This window comes from Marmota flaviventris, chromosome 9, assembly GCF_047511675.1.
Source record: "Marmota flaviventris isolate mMarFla1 chromosome 9, mMarFla1.hap1, whole genome shotgun sequence".
NCBI lineage: Eukaryota > Metazoa > Chordata > Mammalia > Rodentia > Sciuridae > Marmota > Marmota flaviventris.
In genome coordinates, this window is record NC_092506.1 from 6612546 (window position 1) to 6631923 (window position 19378).

Sequence of the window (19378 nt, forward strand, 5' to 3'; positions counted from 1 at the left end):
CATTCCCTCAACTAAGATTACTCAGGATACCCAGAGACTTGAACATTCAGTGATCAGGGATAGTGGGGAATTGGGCATGTCTATCTGCACTTCACTGCCCCTTCTCCCCAAAAACTATGCAAGATCCTCAAGGAGATTACAGAAAAAGATACAAACTGGTTGGAAAGAGAAATCAGAACACCTCAGAAGCAGAAACACAAGTGTTTGGTCCTTTTCTGTGGGGTGCTCTGTCTGGGCCCCTAACTAGTTAGGTCAGTCTGAGCTTGGGCCCAGCTCTCACCAACAAACAGAGCAACAGTTGGTATACCTGACACCAAAGGCATCTAAGAGTTCTTCCTTTATTGTATAATTCACTAATAAAGGTTCTTCCTGACTAAGCAGAGGAAGAGCCCTTCTTCTCAGTGGTCCATCTGAGCCTGGAGATAGAAGTTTCTGATTCATGGACCTCTGCCCAGAAGACCACACTTCACTATTTCCCTTCCCTGAGCCTGCAGAAGCCAAGCTCTGGATTTTATTCCAGGATCTACAGGCTCCAAATTCAGGGCCTGGTCTAATAAGCAGGAGATACCAGGGATGAATCCAGGGATAGTTCATGTGGGGAAAGGATAACCCTAAAAGGGACAGCCGAAGGCTGGGGCAGCTCAGTGGTAGAATACTGGCCTAGCATGCACAAGGCCCTGGGTTCCATCCCCAGTACTGCAAATAAATAAATAAAATAGAAAAAAAATTAAAAAATAAAAATCAAATCGACAGCCCAGTATGTGTCCTGGCCCAGGGCTTCTCTACCTTGGCACTACTGACGTTTGGGGCCACACTGTGTCTACTGTGTCCTGCATCCTAGAGGAGGTTCAGCAGGATCCCTGGCCTCTCCCCACTAGATGCCAGGAGCACCACGCTCCCAGCTATGATAACCAAAAATGTCTCCCAGGGGGCAAAATCTGTCCCCATGAGAATGGGGTGCAGAGAATGGGAGTCAATACTCACGCCGATGAAGGGAATAAACTTCTGATAGGAGTCTTCGTCAGGGCTGTTGGGAGACAGACAAGCTTTATGGTTAGCAGATGTGACTGAGCAGAGCAGTGGGGAAATAAGCCCTTCATATTTCACAGTGGTGTACAGGAGTCCAGAACACTGTGCTACATCTTCAGGAGACATCTCAGTGTCAGGAGGAGGGCCTGTTACTCACTGTACATGTGGAGCACACAAAATTAGGGCAAAGGACCCAACTGTGCAAACTATACTGCCTGCTCCGCATAGGTGACTTCAGCCCTAGGATGGGCTGCTTCAGTACTGAGGGGACGGGAGAGGAGTAACTAATTCAGGCCCAGGACCTCGTGAGCTGGGAGGCCCAGGGTGAGGAGGGGGGTGCCTGCAAGAGAGGAAATAAAAGACCTGCAAATGCTCTTGGGCTCCTGTGACAGGAAAAGGGGTGTGGAGAAGGAGAATGTGAACAACAGGAGCTCTCCAGACTCCCAGAGCCCACCTCAACTGTAAGAAGCCCCCAAGTCAGACTTACAACTTATGCCTGCAGGTCAGCATGGCTTCAGCTACAGGCAGCTGGTGTGTAGCGGCTGCCCCATTGACATACTGCATCACGCGCCCCACCACGTCCAATTGCTCTGCAGAAAAGCCAGGAGGGATTGGCCTGTTCATTTCAGCTGGCAACCCACAAACCCTGGGAGAGCGCCCTCCTGAGACCCAGGAAAGGACCATGGATCTGGGATGGAGGGGCTCTAAAATCCCCTGAGTTTTGCTTATTCTATCCACCATTTTTTTTTTTTTTTTTTTTTTGCACAGGGATTAAACCACTGTGCCACATCCCCAGCCCTTTCTATATTTTATTTAGAGACAGGATCTCACTAAGTTGCGTAGGGCCTCAAATTTGTGATTCTCCTGCCTCAGCCTCCCAAGCTGTTGGGATTACAGGAGTGTGCCACCATGCCTGGCTACCCCTTTGAATCAAAGGGACTGTGAGCCAAAGGACAGTCCTGTCTATGGCAACCTCACTCTGATACCACTAACTTCACTGGGTGGCAGGGAAACACCAGCTGGTACAGCGTCACTCACTTATCAAGAGACTGCTCAGTGATTTCTTGCTTCTTACATTTTGTTCCTACAAGGGGCTAAGCAGCAGTAGGGTGCACAGCATCTGGAGAAGGCCCCAAGTGGAAGAGCTGCACTTAATGAATACTCACCAGGGAAGTATGGGCACAGTGACAGGGAACAGGGGCCCTGAGGAGGAAAAGCCCCCTTCAGCTGCACTGTCTTGTGACCCCGGTACTGGCTCGGGTGGAGGTTCCCTTACCTGACACTGGGGGCTCTGAGCGGCTGAACAGATCTCTCCAGCCAGAATCTAGGAAGGTGCTGCTATATCTGCTGTCGACTGAGCCCAAGTATTTGGCCACAGGGTGAGAACCTGGTGGATGGAAAACCAGAGAAGGTAAAATGGGTTAGCAAATGAAAAGGTGGGCAGCAGTTGTCCCCAGCCATGGCTTGGGCCTTTGGTCTCCCTGATGCTCTTGTCCTAGGACCAACCCCCACCCTGCTGCCAGAATTGGAGCTGCTGGTGGCTAACACCCCTTCTGGGTGCTGCCCCACTTTACCGAGGGGGATGATGAGGAAGCGCATGTAGCTCAGCCAGTCAGAGGTCTTGCTGGCCAGGGACTTGACAAAGAACCGAAGGATGGAACTCAGGTAACTCTGGCCTCCCACAGCTGCCACCTTGACTGGCCTCGGCATGGAGGAGTTGCAGTTGCAGCTGGGGAGAAAGGGGATCTTCGCAAGCCATACTCAGGGCAGGTCCCAAGCTCTGACTGCAATCATTTCAACAAGCCACGGGGAAAAGAAAGCCAATAAGCAAAGCAATACAGGGAGGCAACAAGCCACAGCACTGGTCTAGAGGCAGCATCTGCCAATGAAGGAAACAGGAGAGCTGGGGCTAATAGGGACAAGCCAGCATTGCCACCTGGGAAGCCTGCATGGGCCTAAGCCCAGCATCTGGGATAGCCTCATTCTCTGATACATGGGAGGGGACTACAGGCCTTTCTAAGAAGGCCCTAGAAGGGGAAAGCACTGACTCTTGGTTGTCAAGCAGATGATATGGCTACGGGAACAGAGTAAAAGCTCTTTTTAAAACCTTGGGTTCTCTCTTCTTGCCTCTTGCTGGGGCAAGTCAAGGTGTGGGAGGAGTCTGGGCAGGGAGTCAGGGGGCTCAGGAGCTGATACTCTACCAGGACATCAGGCCCTACAGCTTGCTGCCACTGCCCCAAACACGTGGACCTGCACTGCAGGCCAGGAGGTCCTACCATTGTGTGAGTCAGGGTGGGAGAATGAGGTGGAGGAGCTCCAAAAGGGCAGCAGCAAAGAAGCTGGAGTCCTTACTAGCGTTGAATCCGGGTGAGCAGGGCGGACAGCACAGCCTGGACCTCCACGGTGGAGCAGGTGCACACGACAGGCTTCCGCTGGTCCTGGAGCAGCTCAGCCACATACTGGGGGAAGGAAGGGACAGGGAGGCAGGTCAGGCCACATCTCTCCCCACAGGGGCTGAGAGGGCAAACGAGACCCAGGAGGAGCTGCAGGGCCCCTATCCTCTGTTATTCTGGCCAAGGCTGGACAGAGGCAGTGAGGTTTTCTGGCTTAGAGGGTGGGACAGACACCCTGAGATAGGCTGATGGTGGAAGATGGGAGGACATAGGGGGCTTTAAGCAGAGACCACAACCCAGACATTCCTGGCACCAGTGTCTCACAGGGCAGACAGAGGGGAGGGGGCAGGCAGGGCTGCTCTGTTCCTGCCAAATTACTTTCATGAAATCCAGGGGCAGCTCCAGCCATCTTACAGCCTTTGGTGTTCCTAAAAGGCTGCCCAACACAGCTGGCACCTGGGAGGCGGGCCAGACCCAATGCTTGCTGCCTTTTTTTTTTCTTTCCCCCTAAACATACGAGGAAGCTGAAGTACAGAAAAGTCAGTGACTGAAGATCCCATAGGTTGGATAGGACAGAAGTAGGGCGAGAATCCAGAGCTTTAGGTTTTGCTCCAGGTCGGGGCTGAGAGTGGGGTCACTTTCCTGCTTCCCTGTGTGCTGCTTCAGGTGGCACATGCTGAGCCCCGTGAGGTCTTGAATGCTTTACCTGGCCCTGCCAGTCAGTGGTATTCACCAGGATTACATTTTCTGGGAGGGCAGCATCTGACACCAGGATTTGATTCAGCTGGTCGTAAACCACCTTTCTTGGAATCTGCAGGGATAAACGTTTGTTAGGCACAGCCAGGGAGCCAGAGGCAGCTGTGCCGGAAGTGGGGAGAACCCTTGGCACTGGCATATTCAGAGTGTGGATACTAGGAATTTGTGAAAGATACAGACTCCCATTGGCCTGACCAAAATGGAGAGAAGGAAGGACAAGCAGAAAGTCCTTGGAGGGCACACCTGCAACACAGCAGGCAAGGAGCCACGGTGGGGTTCTGCCAGGGAGGCCTGCAGGCTAGGGACACATGAGCTTCCTGTGAAGGGGTGGCAGGAACAGTGGCAGTTTACGTACTGGGAGCAGAAGAGTGAGTGTGGAGAGTGGGTATGTGGGGGAATGGCAAGGAGGGCTGTGGGGAGAGAAATAATGACAGTGGCAGCTGGCTCTGCACAGGGACCCACTGTCCCAGGAACAAAGGCGTTTTAGGGGTGACGATGAACCAGAAGGATGATACCTCACCCCAGGGACTGGGCTGTTCTGGTCTCAGGTTCATTTGTTGCTATGTAATAGTGTCAAACTCAGGAAGTCATATGGACACAAACTTTTCATATTTATCAGGGAAATGAACAGGCTGACTGCCTAACTCCACAACAGCGAGACTGTGAGGTATGCCAGCCCCAGCTCTGAAGCCACTGCTTCAGAGAGGACACATGCCCCGAGGTCTGGTTTCTTCTCATTTCTCCTCAGGCTTGCATGGCCCCTTGCATGAGGAAGCCGAGGTACAGAAAAGTCAGTGACTGAAGATCCCATAGGTAGGAGAGGACAGAAGTAGGGTGAGAATCCAGAGCTTTAGGCTTTGCTCCAGGTGGCGGTTGAGAGTGGGGTCACTGCCCTGCTTCCCTGTGTGTTATAACTACTGATGATAAAGCTCTGTGTGATGAGATAATGATACATGACAAAATAGGACTGCTGGGGAGACCAGTGCCTCCCCAATTCTAAGGGCCACTGTTCCGCTGACCACTAAGCCAGAGCCCATCCCCCTGGAATGGGACACCACAGATCACATCTGGGTGGAACAGTGGCCTATCCTAGAACCCAAATTAACAATTCTTTTTTAAATATTTATTTATTTTTAGTTGGACACAATACCTTTACTTCACTCATTCATTTCCATGTGGTGCTGAGGATCGAACCCAGGGTCTCGCACATGTGAGGGGAGCACTCTACCACTGAGCCACAACCCCAGCCCCGCCCAAATTAACAATTCTTAAGCACCTAGTTCAGGAGCAATTAGATCTTGGGCACAATGAACCCTCCACCAGCCTTCACAAGACACCTATTTTTGTAATCCCCAAGAAAAATGGGAAACATAGGTTACTTCAAGATTTAAGGGGCTGGGGTTGTGGCTCAAGAGGTAGAGTGCTCACCTAGCATGCATGAGGCACTGGGTTCGATCCTCAGCACCACATAAAAAAATAAAATGAAGATATTGTGTCCACCTATAACTATAAATTTAAAAAAAAGATTTAAGACCAATAAATATATGAAAAAGATAGGTTCATTTCATTCAGGTATTCCTCATCCTGCCAGCATCCGGAGCATCTATTTTATTGTTGCTATAGACCTCAAGAATTGCTTCTTTTCTATACCTACAGCACATCAGGACAGACCCTTTTTTGCCTTTATGGTGTGGGAACCTAACACCACGACACCCACCCGGAGATATCACTGGATAGTCCTCCTCCAAGGGATGAAGAATAGCCCTCCAATATGCCAGCTCTTTGTCTCTCATGCGATCAGTCCTCTTACACAGCTTTGTCTGATCATACATTATATGGATGACATTTTACTTGCTCATGCAGATTCTGATAAATTGCAAGTCTGCCTTAAGAAGTTGATGTCTAACATTGGCACCTTGGGCCTTCACATAGCCACTGATAAAGTGCAACATTCTGGCCCATGTAAGTTTTTTTTTTTTTTAAATATATATATTTTTTAGTTTACACAATACCTTTATTTTGTTCATTTATTTTTATGTGGTGCTCAGGATCAAACCCAGGGCCTCGTATGTGCTAGGCAAGCACTCTCCAGCAGAGCCACAACCCCAGCGCCCCCTCAATATGAGTTTTTAGGTTACAGAATTGCTGCAAGACCTGTGTGCTGCTTCAGGTGGCACACGCTGAGCAGCTGATGGCTGCTCCCCACATATTAGCACAAAGCCCAACTCCCTCCCACTAGTGGATGACAAACATGTCTGCTTCCTCTCACTTAGGTCTTTCATTACAGTCTTCTACTCACGGCATTTCAAGTGTTCTTTCCTCACCATCTAGCTGTCGAAGGAGGAGATTAACATCCAGGCAACCTCGGAGGGCCTGGTCTTGCTGGGGGACTACAATACCTGTGTGCTGTGGCCCAGGTCAGGCGAGCGCTCGCTGTCAGAGCTGTTGGTCCTCTCACTCAGGGGCTTGGAGAGCTGCCGCTCCTTCAGGGGTGTGCTCCTCTTCTGCCGAGGTGTGTGTGTCCCTTCTACTTTGCTGAGGGAAAGGGGATGAGATGGGAGGGGAGGGGAGGGGTCAAGTAGCCCTTCCAACCCCAAAGCTGCACCAGCTCTCACCCTCCCTAGGTCCCTGAGTCTGTGCCAAGTTTGGTTGCAGGTCTGTGTCATCTGCTTCCCTCCAATTTGGTGTACCTGGGGGAGGCAGAGCCTTGCAGTTCTGTTTTGCTGGACTTCATAGGAGTTTTGACTTTCTCTGGCACAACCAGACTTGTGCCAATATCTCCAAACATGTCCTGGTCGGTGATTTCCTGCCATGGAGGAAGGGAACAAAAGAAGGTTACTTCTCACTTGACCACTAAGGAGTTCCCTAGAGCCTGCAGGGCCCATTACCACCACCAAAGCCACCCAATCACTCTCTTCCTGGAAGCATGGCTCTAAAACTATTCCTTCACCAATGGAGAAGCTACTACTGTTCAATTTAACTTCATCCTCCCACAATGCTGGGTTTCATCTGCTCCCTCCCAATTCTGCCCTCTATGACTACAAAGGTGTTTAGCACATGAACGGGTGCTGACGATGGGCCTTCCTCAGAGGGGTTGGGGACTCCTGCTCCCAGATGGGGAGGCAGGATCTCACACCTCGTCAGGGCAGGACCTGTGGCTTAGGGACCCGGTGATGTCTGTCTGCAGCCTCCTCACACTGGTCAAAGCCAACCTGCATCTGTCTGGCAGTCAATCACTTCCTTCTCCACCCAGCGACCTCCTCCCACCCTGAGTCTAGGCTTCTGTCTTTCCTGGATCATTTTGACAATCTTCAAGAGTCTTACCTCCTCCCCTGAGAACCCATCCTGTCTGCTCACTCCAGAGTGTTCTCTTAAGATCAAGGTGTTTCTATTGGGACACTGCAAACAGCTCAAACAGCTCTGCACAGTTCCAGTGGGCCTTCGAGGTATCAAGTCAATCTCCCATAAGCCCCTAGGATGACAACTTCCCTGATGCCCTAGCCTTTTGAAAGACTGCTTTCCACACGTGTGCCTGCTTACCTCCCTGCATTTGCCATCCTTTATGTTTTAAAAATGTCTACTAAGGAATAACTTCCATGGAGTAAAATGTTTAGATCTGAAGTATAAAGTCTATTTATCTATTTATTTAGCAATGGTGGGGATCAGATCCTAGGGCTTGGCCCATACTAGACAAGTGTTCTGCTCCCTAGCATAAACTTTGATTTTTATGCAAGGATAGCCCCAGGGGCCATTAACTAGATGAAGAAAGAACATTCCAGTACACTTGAAAGGTCCCAAATGCCCGTTCCCATTCCCACCCAGTACCCTGACTTCTGCCATCATAGGTTAGTTCTGCCTCTTTATGAATTCCACAGAAAAGAAATCCTATGGCATGCTTCTAACATTTGGCTTTTTCCTCTCAATGCTAAGTTAAAATTCCATTTGAGATATAATCATTCATTGGGGAGTTTAAATCAAGAAGTAACCTGACTAGAATTTCATCTGAAAAGATCACTTGTAGTAGTCGCATGCAGTATGGACCACAATGGGCAAGAGTGGAAGCTGGTGAATGAACAGGTTAATACAGTACATTTTAAATCTTGAATTAAGCCTAATGCTCCATCGTGCATGAGATGCTCAATGTAGTATTATTTACTATATAAAACATAAGTCTAGGGGCTGGGGTTGTGGCTCATTAGTAGAGTGCTCATCTAGCACGTGTTGTGAGGCCCTGGGGTTGATCCTCAGCACCACATAAAAATAAATAAATAAAATAAAGGTATTATGTCTAACTACAACTAAAAAAAAAAAAATTAAACAAAAGTCTAAAATAACTTCCATGGACTCCATTCAACTACCAGAAGGTCTCACTTTGAGGCTCAGATACAGCACATCAGATGGCATTCTCCCTCCCACCTAGTGTCCAGCCTCCCATCCCACTAGATGAACTGCAGGGTGTCTTGCAAGGCCAGCTCAGATGACCTCTCTCCAGAGTGCATCCCCCTGCACTTCCCTGGGCCTCTAACAAAGTCTTGTCCCAGGTGTGCACAGGTGGCTACCCCTGCAAAGGGGAACTTGGTGGCAGAGACCATGGTTCAGGCATCTTTGCATCCTCTGTGCTTAGCACCAGAGGTGCATGGTGAATGTATGTGCAATTCAAGGCTCACGTGGGGGCCATCCCAACCGACTCCACTCTGCCTCACTAGGCTTTGGCTTGCACCCTGGGCAGCCCCACTCCTGGAGCAGGAGTGATCAGTAGCCACTCAAGAGATTTAATGCTCACTGCTTGGCCATGTGACTACTACAAGTGATCTTTTCAGATGAAATTCTAGTCAGGTTACTTCCTGATTTAAACTCCCCAATGAAAGGGGAAAGGGACAGCTTTTCAAGGGAAGACACTGGTCATCATCTTTTGGAAGTAAATGACAGAAATTATCCCAACTATTCAACCCTAAGATGAGCTCTGATTAAAGGGCAGAATGGGGACATTTCTGGTTTGTTAATGTGGGCAATGAGCTGATCTTAGGGTCAGCTCTACCCCACGCGTAAGGACTTCAGGAGGAAAAGAACACAGATGTGCACCAGCCCACAAGAGTCTTTCTGCCTTTATTTCCAAAGGTGCAGAGAATATCCAAAATGGCTAGAAGAGGAAATGGAATCATACGTACCAGAGTGTCTGTTTCGGTCAAGCTGTCATCTTGGTTTTTAATCCAAGTAGATTTGACTTTTTCTAGAGCAGCCAATTCCATCTGCAAAATTTATAATAATTGGTTATCCTTGATCTAAATGATTATAACTCTAACATGTTTTACTAGGTCCCTAGATGCTTAAAATACTTTTAGTGTATTCAACCTCAGAACATCTTTAGGGCTCTTATGAGGGGTATATTTTTGTGAAAACGAAGTTTCAGAGGGGTCAGTTATTTTATTAATCATTAAGTGAATGACACAGAGATGTGGGATTCAGAAATTCTGACTCCCACAAGATGTCACTAGGGAAGAGAGGCTCAAAGTTAGATGACTTTGCAATTGGATCCATACAGTCTTTGACCCTGAATTCAGTGGACACTTTTGCCCTAAAGGGAAATATGGAGGCTTCCTCTGCATAACAGAGAAGGGAGAATCTTATAGTTTGGGTCTGTGATTTAAAAAAATATATATTTATTTTTTAGTTTTAGGTGGACACAATATCTTTATTTTATTTTTTTAAAATATTTTTTTAATTGTCAATGGACTTTATTTATTTATATGTGGTGCTGAGGATTAAACCCAGTGCCTCATGCATGCCAGGTGAGCACCCTAACATTGAGCCACAACCCCAGCCCCATGGTCTATGATTTTTAGACTGAAGATACTCATGGTAGCCGAATGCTTTCCCTCCCTGGACACTGGGGGCTGAACCCAGGGTGCTCTTCCACTAAGCTACATTACCAGTTCTTTTTATTTAAAAAAAAAAATTTTTAAAGATGTTTTTTAGGTGTGGATGGGCACAATACTTTATTTATTTGTTTTTATTTTTATGTGGTGCTGGAGATCAAACCCAGTGCCTCAAACATGCTAGGCAAGTGTTCTACCACTAAGCCACAACCCCAGCCCCATTATTTTTTAAAATTTTGAGAGAGGATCTAGCTAAATTGCTGAGGTTGGCCTTGAACTTTTGATCCTCCAGCCATAGTCTCCCAAGTAGCTGGGATTACAGGAGTGGCCACTGCAACTGGTGCCCAATGCTTTTTAGTTTTCGGTGGACACAACATCTTTGTTTGTATGTGGTGCTGAGGATCGAACCCAGGCCACACGCATGCCAGGTGAGCGCGGTACCGCTTGAGCCACATCCCCAGCCCCGCCCAATGCTTTTTGATTGGTAGAAACACCCAGAAAACTCTCTTAACAGAATATATATTAAGCAAAAAGATGCCTAATGTGAAACCACGTGGTGGCTCATAAATAATGAAGGTTTATTTTGCAGATAAAGATAAATAACTAAATATTTAGTATTAGGTAATATGGCTTCTAGCTATTCAGACAGCAACACCACAGCCAGGAGCAGCATGTGCTATGGGTCTTGGATGTTGGGCAGGCACTGGCCTCAGTGAATTTCTTTGTTTCTTCTAAGGAACCAAAGGAGGAAGAAAATATAAAGGCTATTCTGCTTCCTCTCAATTACTCAAAGTCCTTTCTCTGAGTAAATGTCATAAAACTGGGAACATCAGGCTAATACATTCAGGGGGTCACCGGATCAGCTAATGAACAAAGACCACAAGAGCAGGCTTCCTGTGTCACACTCTAAACCTGGGTTTCTCCACTTCAGCTCTGCTGACAGTCTTGGTGGACCAGCTGTCCAGGGCACCACAGGATGTTTAGAAGCATTCTTGGCTTCTGTTCACAGATGTCAGTAGCAGCCCCCCACTGGGGACAACCCAAAATATCTCCAGTCACTGCCAAATGTCCCCTGGCAGGCAAGGTCACCTAGTGGAGAACTGCTGTTCAGAGCCATCTGCAAGGAGAATCCCATGGTCACTTGCTAGACCCCATGACCTCAGGGCTGAAGGTGGGGTAGCTTGGGTAACAGCTCATAGCCATGCAGAACAGCATGCAGGTAGTTTATTTACACATTATCTACGTGACTAGCCATTGCTAACAGAGTTTAGAATCCCATAACAGCACTGCTGATGATAGTTCTCATTCACTTTCAGATCAGCATGGACCAGAGAGGGAATGCAGCTCCACTGGGGGTTTTAAAGTAACCTTGTTGTTTTCTTACTATGTTTCCATGGCAAAGGGGGCATTTATTGAGATGTAACCCCCATTAGCTTTTTTGTTTAATGTTATTGTATTTTTAAATTTTTTTTTAGTTATAGGTGGACATAATACCTTTATTTTATTTTTACGTGGTGCTGAGGATTGAACCCAGTGCCTCATGCATATTAGGTGAGTGCTCTACCTCTGAGCCACAACCCCAGCCCCCCACATTAGCTTTCTGTTGTTGTCTTTTTTAAGGTTATCAGGGTGAGAGATCTATTATAAAGGGAAAGTCTGCACTCAAGTGAGGGTGATCATAGGGCAAGAACCCCCAACTAGCTTTATTAAGGCATAAGTGTCAATAAAAATTGGAATTAGCTCCTAATTTCTCCAAACTTCTGTTCCAGCCCAGCAGTGCTCCAGCTGTGTCTGCCTAACTGGCACTGGAGGGGGTTCCCAGTCTGTAGCATGTGCCCACAGGTAATGGTGGCTGTTGAGGAAGTGTGTGTGGTGAGGGGGATAAAGCTCTAGTCTCTAACACATTACTGACAGTGCTATGGAAATAGCAGCTCCTAGTAGCAGGCAGTGTCTTGGGTCAACTTCCTGAAGCACTGTCAGGGCCTATTGTTATCAGCATAAAGAGCCAAATTATGTTGCTATGTGTGCTGGAGCTTTCAGAAAACTCAACAACTGCAATAATTTGTATCAGGAATTTCTTCTGGTTCTAGTGATAAACCAAATCTTCTGAGAAGCTGGGAAACAAAACAAAATAAAACAAAAGGTGAATTTAAAAAAATGAACATATGGGGCCGAAATGTAGCTCAGTGGTAGAGAACTTGCTTAGTATACATAAGGTCTTGCGTTTGATTCCTGCACCTCAAAACAAAACAAAACAAACAAACAAACAAACAAAACCCACCAAAAAACAAAGAAGCAAAAATATAACAGTGACAATGCTCAGCAGTAGGGACAAGAAGCCACCAATGTGAGGCAGCAGCTACCCAGATAGTCCCTAGACATGCACAACTGTATGTTGCTCCTAATCTACCAGGAAGTTCTCCATATAAGAGCACAGGCTTGTTCTGCTGTTCCCAAAGTGCCTTCTTACCAGAAGATTACACAGTTCCACACCCACATCAAGACATATGGGGCTCTTCAAAATAGAACTCTCAGTAGAGGAGCAGCAAAGCAAGTCTGAGTTCTAGCCAAAGAACCAGAATTTGAAGGACTTGTATAAAAGACATCTAAATTCTATCAATTTTAGGAGTCCAAAACTGAAATGGCTTTAAGGAATTATGATAATAAGAGCAACAGCAGCTGACACTTGCTGCAGGTCCCCAGCAAGCAACCAGTAAGCAGCTCCTGCTGGAGGTCTGACCTGTATGATCTCACTGTATCTCCACGAGGCCTGGTGAAGCATGTTTCTTGACAAGTACTTTGTAGATGAGAAAATGGAGGCTTGGGAATTTGACCAAGATTACAGTCACTGGAGTCACGATTCATACTTAGAAATTCTGCTCTGCACAAATGCATTCTTTGCCTTCATAGGCCATCACATTGTAGAGACTGATATTCCATTGCCTTCTGAGGCAATGGGCTCCTGTGCCTACACCCTTACCCTACAAATAAGACATCTGAGGCTTAGACTGTCAAAGTAATTTTTTCCTCAAAATGTTGTAAACTATGTGAGTGAGACTAAAGCAGAACCTATAGTAAAATTCTATCAATCCAGAAACAATTCTGTTGTTATAAATTAGTTCTTCTTAATGACCAAGTGACAGGGAGCACTAGCACCCACAGAGCATGCCAGTGCTGTGATCAGTGCCCCGTGGCATCAGCTTGGCCAGCACTTGTCCCACATTCCAGAGCACTGGGTAGCAGCCTTCCCTCAGCAGGCCCTGGGCTTCTTTCTAGAAGAACTACAACTTCTGTTTAAGATGGAATCTGGCTCTTGTGGCCAATGGTCTGTCCACAGGGACAGTGACAATTCAGCAGGGCCATTCAGCAGCCCCCTGTGAGGAAAAGGAACTCTGATCCACATCCTAAATGCTAGCAGTACAGTAAGTGAGGACCCTCAGGCCCAGATCACCATGGACCAGAGCTGGGGAGGCACTGGGTCACTGGTGGCCAGGCAGGCCTGAAGCTTGTCCGTGGGAGGATTCTTGGTGTAGACCCCAGTTTTCCTTCCTCTGTCTCCTAACACACTGCCAGGCCATTCTTGATGGGTCAGGCTGCGCCTTAACTGGGAAGAGGAATAAGCTAGGAGACGGTGCCACCTGGTGACAGCAGGCAGAACAGCAGCCACGGATGCCCCAGGAGACACTGGTGGTTTGTGCATGCAGGAGGACACAGCCCTACTAGACTATGCTTTCAGGAGATGGTGTGCCTGGCAGCTTTGGATCATCTCCTCATGGTTAACACCTACTACTTGCAGGTTGAGCTGTGTATTCCCTCTGTGGACGGGGGACCATATCCCTCATCTTCTGCCAAAGCAGCAACAACTGGAGGATTTGGCTCCTCTTGTCTACAGAAAAGACAGCTCTGCTCTGCAAGCCTTTAGGTGTGAACCCAGGGCAGAGCAGCTTCTCCAGGCCTGAGGTGGCAGCGTTACCCTGGGATCCTGCGTGACTTGCTGCTGGGCACTGGACACCACAGCAGGGTGGCTCTGTCCTCTTACTCATTACATTCTACATCCTTCAGGGCACTGCTTCTCTAAGTTCTCCACCCAGCAGAGTCGAGGTACTATATTCTGGACAGACCATGTGCTCCTCTGCCCCTTGAAACTGGTTTTCCCCTACCCTGGAAGGCACAATCACTTCCCTTTGGCCAAATGCCACATGCTCTCAAACACTGCATAAAGGACATGGAGGGAGAGTTCTGGAGACAGGAGGGAAGGCTCCATGTCACAGCAGAAACAGATCAAAAAGAACATCTGATCAGAGACAGCAATGCCATCAGAGTGCTATGCTCCCAGCCAAGGCTGACGAGAGGAAAACTAAAGCCACTTTCCTGTGGTCTCAAAGGAGCCATGCTCAGAGAAGCAGAGGGCCAGAGTGTGAAGCCAACACGCCAGGTCCCTCTCCCCACCCCTCATTGCCATTGGTCTGCTCACAGGGCTGGTGGTGTCTTTTCCGAGGCTACCCTTGCTGTTGAGGCTGCCAATCTCCGTCTGTGAGCTGGACTGCGACATCCCCTCAAAGAAGGGCCTGCAGCGAAGAAGCACAGCCGGGGTCAGTAGCCATCGTGGCTCAGAACAGCAGCTCACGAGAGCCAAGCAGAGCCAGTGCTCAAGGCAGATCAACAGCCTGGGCTTCTAGGAAGCCCACCCAGTGAGGAAGGATGCTGTGGGGGCGGAGAATGGCACCTGGGTGGAGGGACTTCCTAAGAATCCAGTCAGAATTTTGTCAATTAGAGGCAAAAAGTGATCTCTGCCTGGGACTTGGAGGTTCAGAAAGGATGAACAACTAAGATCCCCTGGATGGGAACAGTGAGGGTGGATGCAGGGGGCATTATGGCTGAGGGAGGAAAGGTGTCAGGAAGCAGCTATGGAGGAGCTCTGGCCTCACTTGAGCTTTGGCTTTGGGGTGCTGAGGATGCTCTCCGTCTCCTCCATCTCAGGGCCGCTGTCGCTGGGGTTATACATTTCCAGGCTGTCATACAGCTCATCCAAGTCCTCTTCCACCTCCCGAATCTGCTCCCGGGACACATGCTCCAGCCCAAAACCCACCTGTGTGTAGAAAAAGGATCTTTGAGGGGTTCTTCATGTTAACAATTATGGTAGCAATTCCTTTCTTCTGGGCCACATGTCAACTGGCCTGCCTAATATGCCCTCTAAAGGGACATGTCACAGAGTCACACTTGGTAGAATAGTCCTGATGTCCTCTTGTGGTCCAGCCCTGAGAGCAGGGATGTAGTAAGGCCACCTTCCCCTCTCAGGTCTCCCTGTCATCTATAACAGGACCCTGCATCAGGAGGAAAACTGAGTGCTAATATGCCTCTCCCAAGAAACGGGCCAAGAAAACCCAGAAGCCAGGTTCATGTGGGCGGCTAGTTCTGCCTTCTTCTGCGGTCCACAGAAGGACAAAGACCTACTCTCTGAACAACTTTCACCATTATCCCCTTTTCAGTCCACCGAGGCAAAAAGTGAATCTCTGCCTGGGACTTGGAGGTTCAGAAAGGATGAAGAACTAAGATCCCCTGGATGGGAAGAGTGAAGGTGGGTGCAGGGGGCATTATGGCTGAGGGAGGAAAGGTGTCAGGAAGCAGCTATGGAGGAGCTCTGGCCTCACTTGAGCTTTGGCTCAAATGCAGAGCCCTAGAACATCTGTAACCCAGAAGAGATGGCTTTTCTATCAGTGGTCCATTCCTGGTGGCTCAAGAGCTAACCATCAAGGACTTTTGATCTTGCAGGCTGGTGCTCACTGACGTTTCCATTAGGGGATGAGAGAAAATCAATAGCAGCAGCTAGATTTGTTGCTGACATCCCAAGCCAGATGCCCTGTATTAATTAATGGCTAGACACCACTGTACTGTCTCCAGACACTGCGAAGCTGCACATGAGGTGTGAAGCTCCTCCCTCTTTCCAGGAGTGGAATGTCTTGCTTAGCCTCCCTCTCCCTCAGTGCTTTACTAGGCATGCCAGGAGGCAGACTCCCAGTGCTACACAGGAACAAGGTGGGGAGCTCCAGGAATTCTACTCACCATCAACCTCAGGGGCAAGGGGCCATACCTCATCGGAAACTTTGAACCGCTTTAGGAGGGCCACAAACTTCTGTTTGATGTTAGGTTGCTGTGGAGACAAATTGCACAGTAATTTTCAAATGACATCCACTAGTGGTCAATCCAAGGCAACAGAGCCCATCCTTGCAGGGAATGGCGAGAGGACAGGAAGAGATGTCTCCTGGCCTCAGCACTGAATCCTCCCAGGGAAGACAGGCCCAAGCACAGCCAATCATAGCACAGGTCCTAGAGCCCTATGCGCAGCTTTGAGAGGAGGTTCTGCTGTTCCCAGGTTTCCCTCGGCACCCTGACAACTCCAAGGTGTGCACTGCCAGCTCATCCCTTGCTCTGGTGAGAGTCCTGTCATATACTCAGTCCCTAGAATGACATTTGTCCTCTTCTTGCATGTGCAACCCCAGTCAGTGACATCCCAACCTGCCAGTCATTGAGTCCAAACCTGGAGTGCCCTCCAAGCCCACGCTGGCCCACTCCGGCTGTCTGGTCAGAACCTGTGACACCACTGCCTTCACCCAAGCCTTTCCTAGCATTTCCCCAGGGCCACTGTATCGGCCTTCTTCCTTCCAGAGGCAAATCTGATCATGCTACTCCACTCTGGCTGGCCTGTTCTCTGGAATAAGGCCTAGGAGTCAGGTCTGTCAGTGTCCAAGGGCAGTCTTGCCCGTCTCTAGCCTCACCCACTCCTCATCCCTGGCCTAGTGGCAGCTTGCTGCTGATGCCTGGAGAATACCGTTCAGCCCCACACTGCCTCTGTGCACAGGGTCTTCTGCCTTGAACACAAGTAGTCCCCAAATCTACCTGGTGATGGTGTATGTGCCCATCTCTTGGCATCTCATCTGAGATACTATCAGATGTGGTCGCCTTCCCCTTAGTGTCACGACTGTCCCTTATGTGAGTTCAGCCTCACAGTGCCATCCTGCTGTGTTATAGCTACTTGCAGAGATGAGTGTGAGCAGACATTAGAGCTCTCTGACGGCACTGACCAGCCTCACTGATCTCTGTCCCCTGCTTGGAGATCCAGACTTAGTTTGTGGACATAAGTATTTCTTGCCTGAATGAGACTCAAACTGGGGATGGACACAACTTATTTGCAAATAAAACTGAAAGGCCTTCAAAGAGGGCAGAAAGGGCCTGTGCCCTTGAGTTCACAGTGACAGGAGAAGCTTGACTATCAGCACAGTACACAGATTAACATCTGGAATGTGCTCTTGGTGGAGAGAGAGAAGGCACACTGAGGAAAGCAAGCCAAGGGCAATCGCTGAGAGTCCAGAAACACAACTGGAGAGTGCCTGCCACATCCAGAACCATCCCTGGGGGAGGATGTTGACAGGGGAAACTGATCTCTGGTTGTACTCCGGGGGACACTATGGCAGGAAACATAGGAAGAGATGACTCAGAAAGCCCAGGGGCACCCTTTGTGGGCCTCCTGGTGGCTACAGAGTAGGAAAGAGAAAAGCCCAGCCTAAGGAGCTTCAGCCCTCCATCTTCTCAGAGTGCTATGTTGGGAGGGGCTGGGTTGGGGCTCTGGGTGCCTGAGGTACTTAAGTACAATGGGATAAGGGAGCAGTTCTCCTGTTCCCCAATCATTGATGTGGAGGGGAAATCAAGGTCACTGTGTGGAGGGTTTGTATGGAAACACAGGCCCCGGGGCTCCTGAGGCTGCCTGCAGAGGTGATGGCCTTGTTTCACAGTGGGTTGCCAGGCTTGGATACACCTCTGGAAGGGCTGACCTATGCTCTACTCCAAAGGGAAAGGGCCCCTCACTCTCAGGGTGTCAGTCCCTAGGCTGGCTCTGCACTCAAGAGAATCAGAATGCCTTTGGGGGAAATGAAACTGGGAATTTCTCTCCTAAAACCCCCTGGTACTCCTGACTCCTGCATGCTGGCACAGGGCCTTCAGGATCAATCAGAGGTCCCTGGAAATTTTGGATCTTAGCTTCTCTGTCTAGGACTTGAATTTTACAAAAATTAGGGACTCTTGAGGAAACCTTCTGCAGGAAACATAATCCAAAGGCATTTGTTTTCCAGGGTTGTGGATCCATGAAGCAGAACTATATATTTATATCTATTTCTAATGTAATCAAACCTTAATGAACCCAGCTCTGGAGTTTGCAGGTAGTTGCCTATTATTTCTGGGTAAGTTCAGTAAAGGACAACCTAGCTGCACTCTCTAGAGAGAGGTGGTCTTCTCTCTGTAGCACCTGCCTGGAGAGGGGAGGTGAGGGGTCTGAGTATTTTTGCCCGCCCCCCACTCCCAAGCACCTGTTTTCCAACTCTGGAAGAAGTGTACTCCGCCTTTCTTCTAGACTGCAGAACCTGAAGCCCGCACTGCCCTGTCTGCCAAAGTGGCTTCCTACCATGCTGCTTCTTAGTGGGTAGTGGGGTAGGGACTTGGGGCTGAATGGAAATCTTGATGATATAGCCATGAGCTGACAGATTTTCAAAAGCCCCACTAGATCTAAATGTACCACTCCCCTCCCACCTGAGATGAGAGCCTCGGCTGCACGACCTGGGTGGCTCACCCTCGTGATGGCTGAGGTTGAGGTCAGTTTCCTTCGGGTCTTCTTTACTTTCCGTAGATCTTCATCTTCATAGAACAGGTCCTAAGTGGACAGGGGATGGAATGAGGCCACGAAATCCCGGAAGCTTCTCGGGCACTTCATAGAAAAGGCCGTGGGAAGCTACCTGCCCATGCAAGGGATCATCACTGCCTTCCTGCTCTGATGAGAAGCTTTCCTCCTCTTCCTCAGAATAGTTGTCAATATCAGGAGAACGATCTGGAACAGACACATGAGTGAGACAGACTTGCCCTGGAACATCTGCCTAAGAGACTTTGATGATCAGAAGGCAGCACACATGGGCTGCAGAGAAGAGGAGGGGAGGCCTATGACCATGGACACACTATTTCCAGGGATCTCCAAGCTTCTCTTGCCTGGACACATCTCAGGAAGGCCTTGCTAAGCTTTCCCAGGACAGAGATCAGGGGACAGGCACCCTTGTCTCCCATGGGTCCCCAGACACTGCATGTATCTCACCAGACAGCTTGGACTTGATTCCTTCATGGTCAATGGGCTGGCTGGACAGTGAGTAGATCTTTATTTCTGCCACTGGCACTGAGACGTCCTTCACATTGCTGTGCAGGCCCAGCACCAAAGCGCCTTCGTGAGGGTGCTGCATCACCTGCGAGCAGAGTGGCAGTGGAAGCTCCTTCATGCAGGTCACAGGG

The 19378-nt window shown here is 49.0% G+C and overlaps 1 protein-coding gene across 2 annotated transcripts in view; it reads right to left on the reverse strand.

The window, feature by feature from the left end:
* Pacs1 (phosphofurin acidic cluster sorting protein 1) overlaps window positions 1-19378 on the reverse strand; it is a 138344-nt gene that overhangs the window by 6150 nt on the left and 112816 nt on the right. For both annotated transcript variants that reach the window (XM_027944396.2, XM_071616037.1), the window contains exons 5-19: window positions 19188-19332; window positions 18838-18929; window positions 18675-18755; window positions 16146-16205; window positions 14983-15143; window positions 14529-14622; window positions 9347-9427; window positions 6869-6984; window positions 6578-6713; window positions 4129-4233; window positions 3382-3488; window positions 2604-2758; window positions 2306-2416; window positions 1517-1619; window positions 985-1027 (exon numbers count right to left, since the gene is read on the reverse strand). In XM_027944396.2, coding sequence (XP_027800197.1) covers window positions 985-1027; window positions 1517-1619; window positions 2306-2416; window positions 2604-2758; window positions 3382-3488; window positions 4129-4233; window positions 6578-6713; window positions 6869-6984; window positions 9347-9427; window positions 14529-14622; window positions 14983-15143; window positions 16146-16205; window positions 18675-18755; window positions 18838-18929; window positions 19188-19332 — 1590 coding nt within the window. The remainder of the gene's footprint in view (window positions 1-984; window positions 1028-1516; window positions 1620-2305; window positions 2417-2603; window positions 2759-3381; window positions 3489-4128; window positions 4234-6577; window positions 6714-6868; window positions 6985-9346; window positions 9428-14528; window positions 14623-14982; window positions 15144-16145; window positions 16206-18674; window positions 18756-18837; window positions 18930-19187; window positions 19333-19378) is intronic.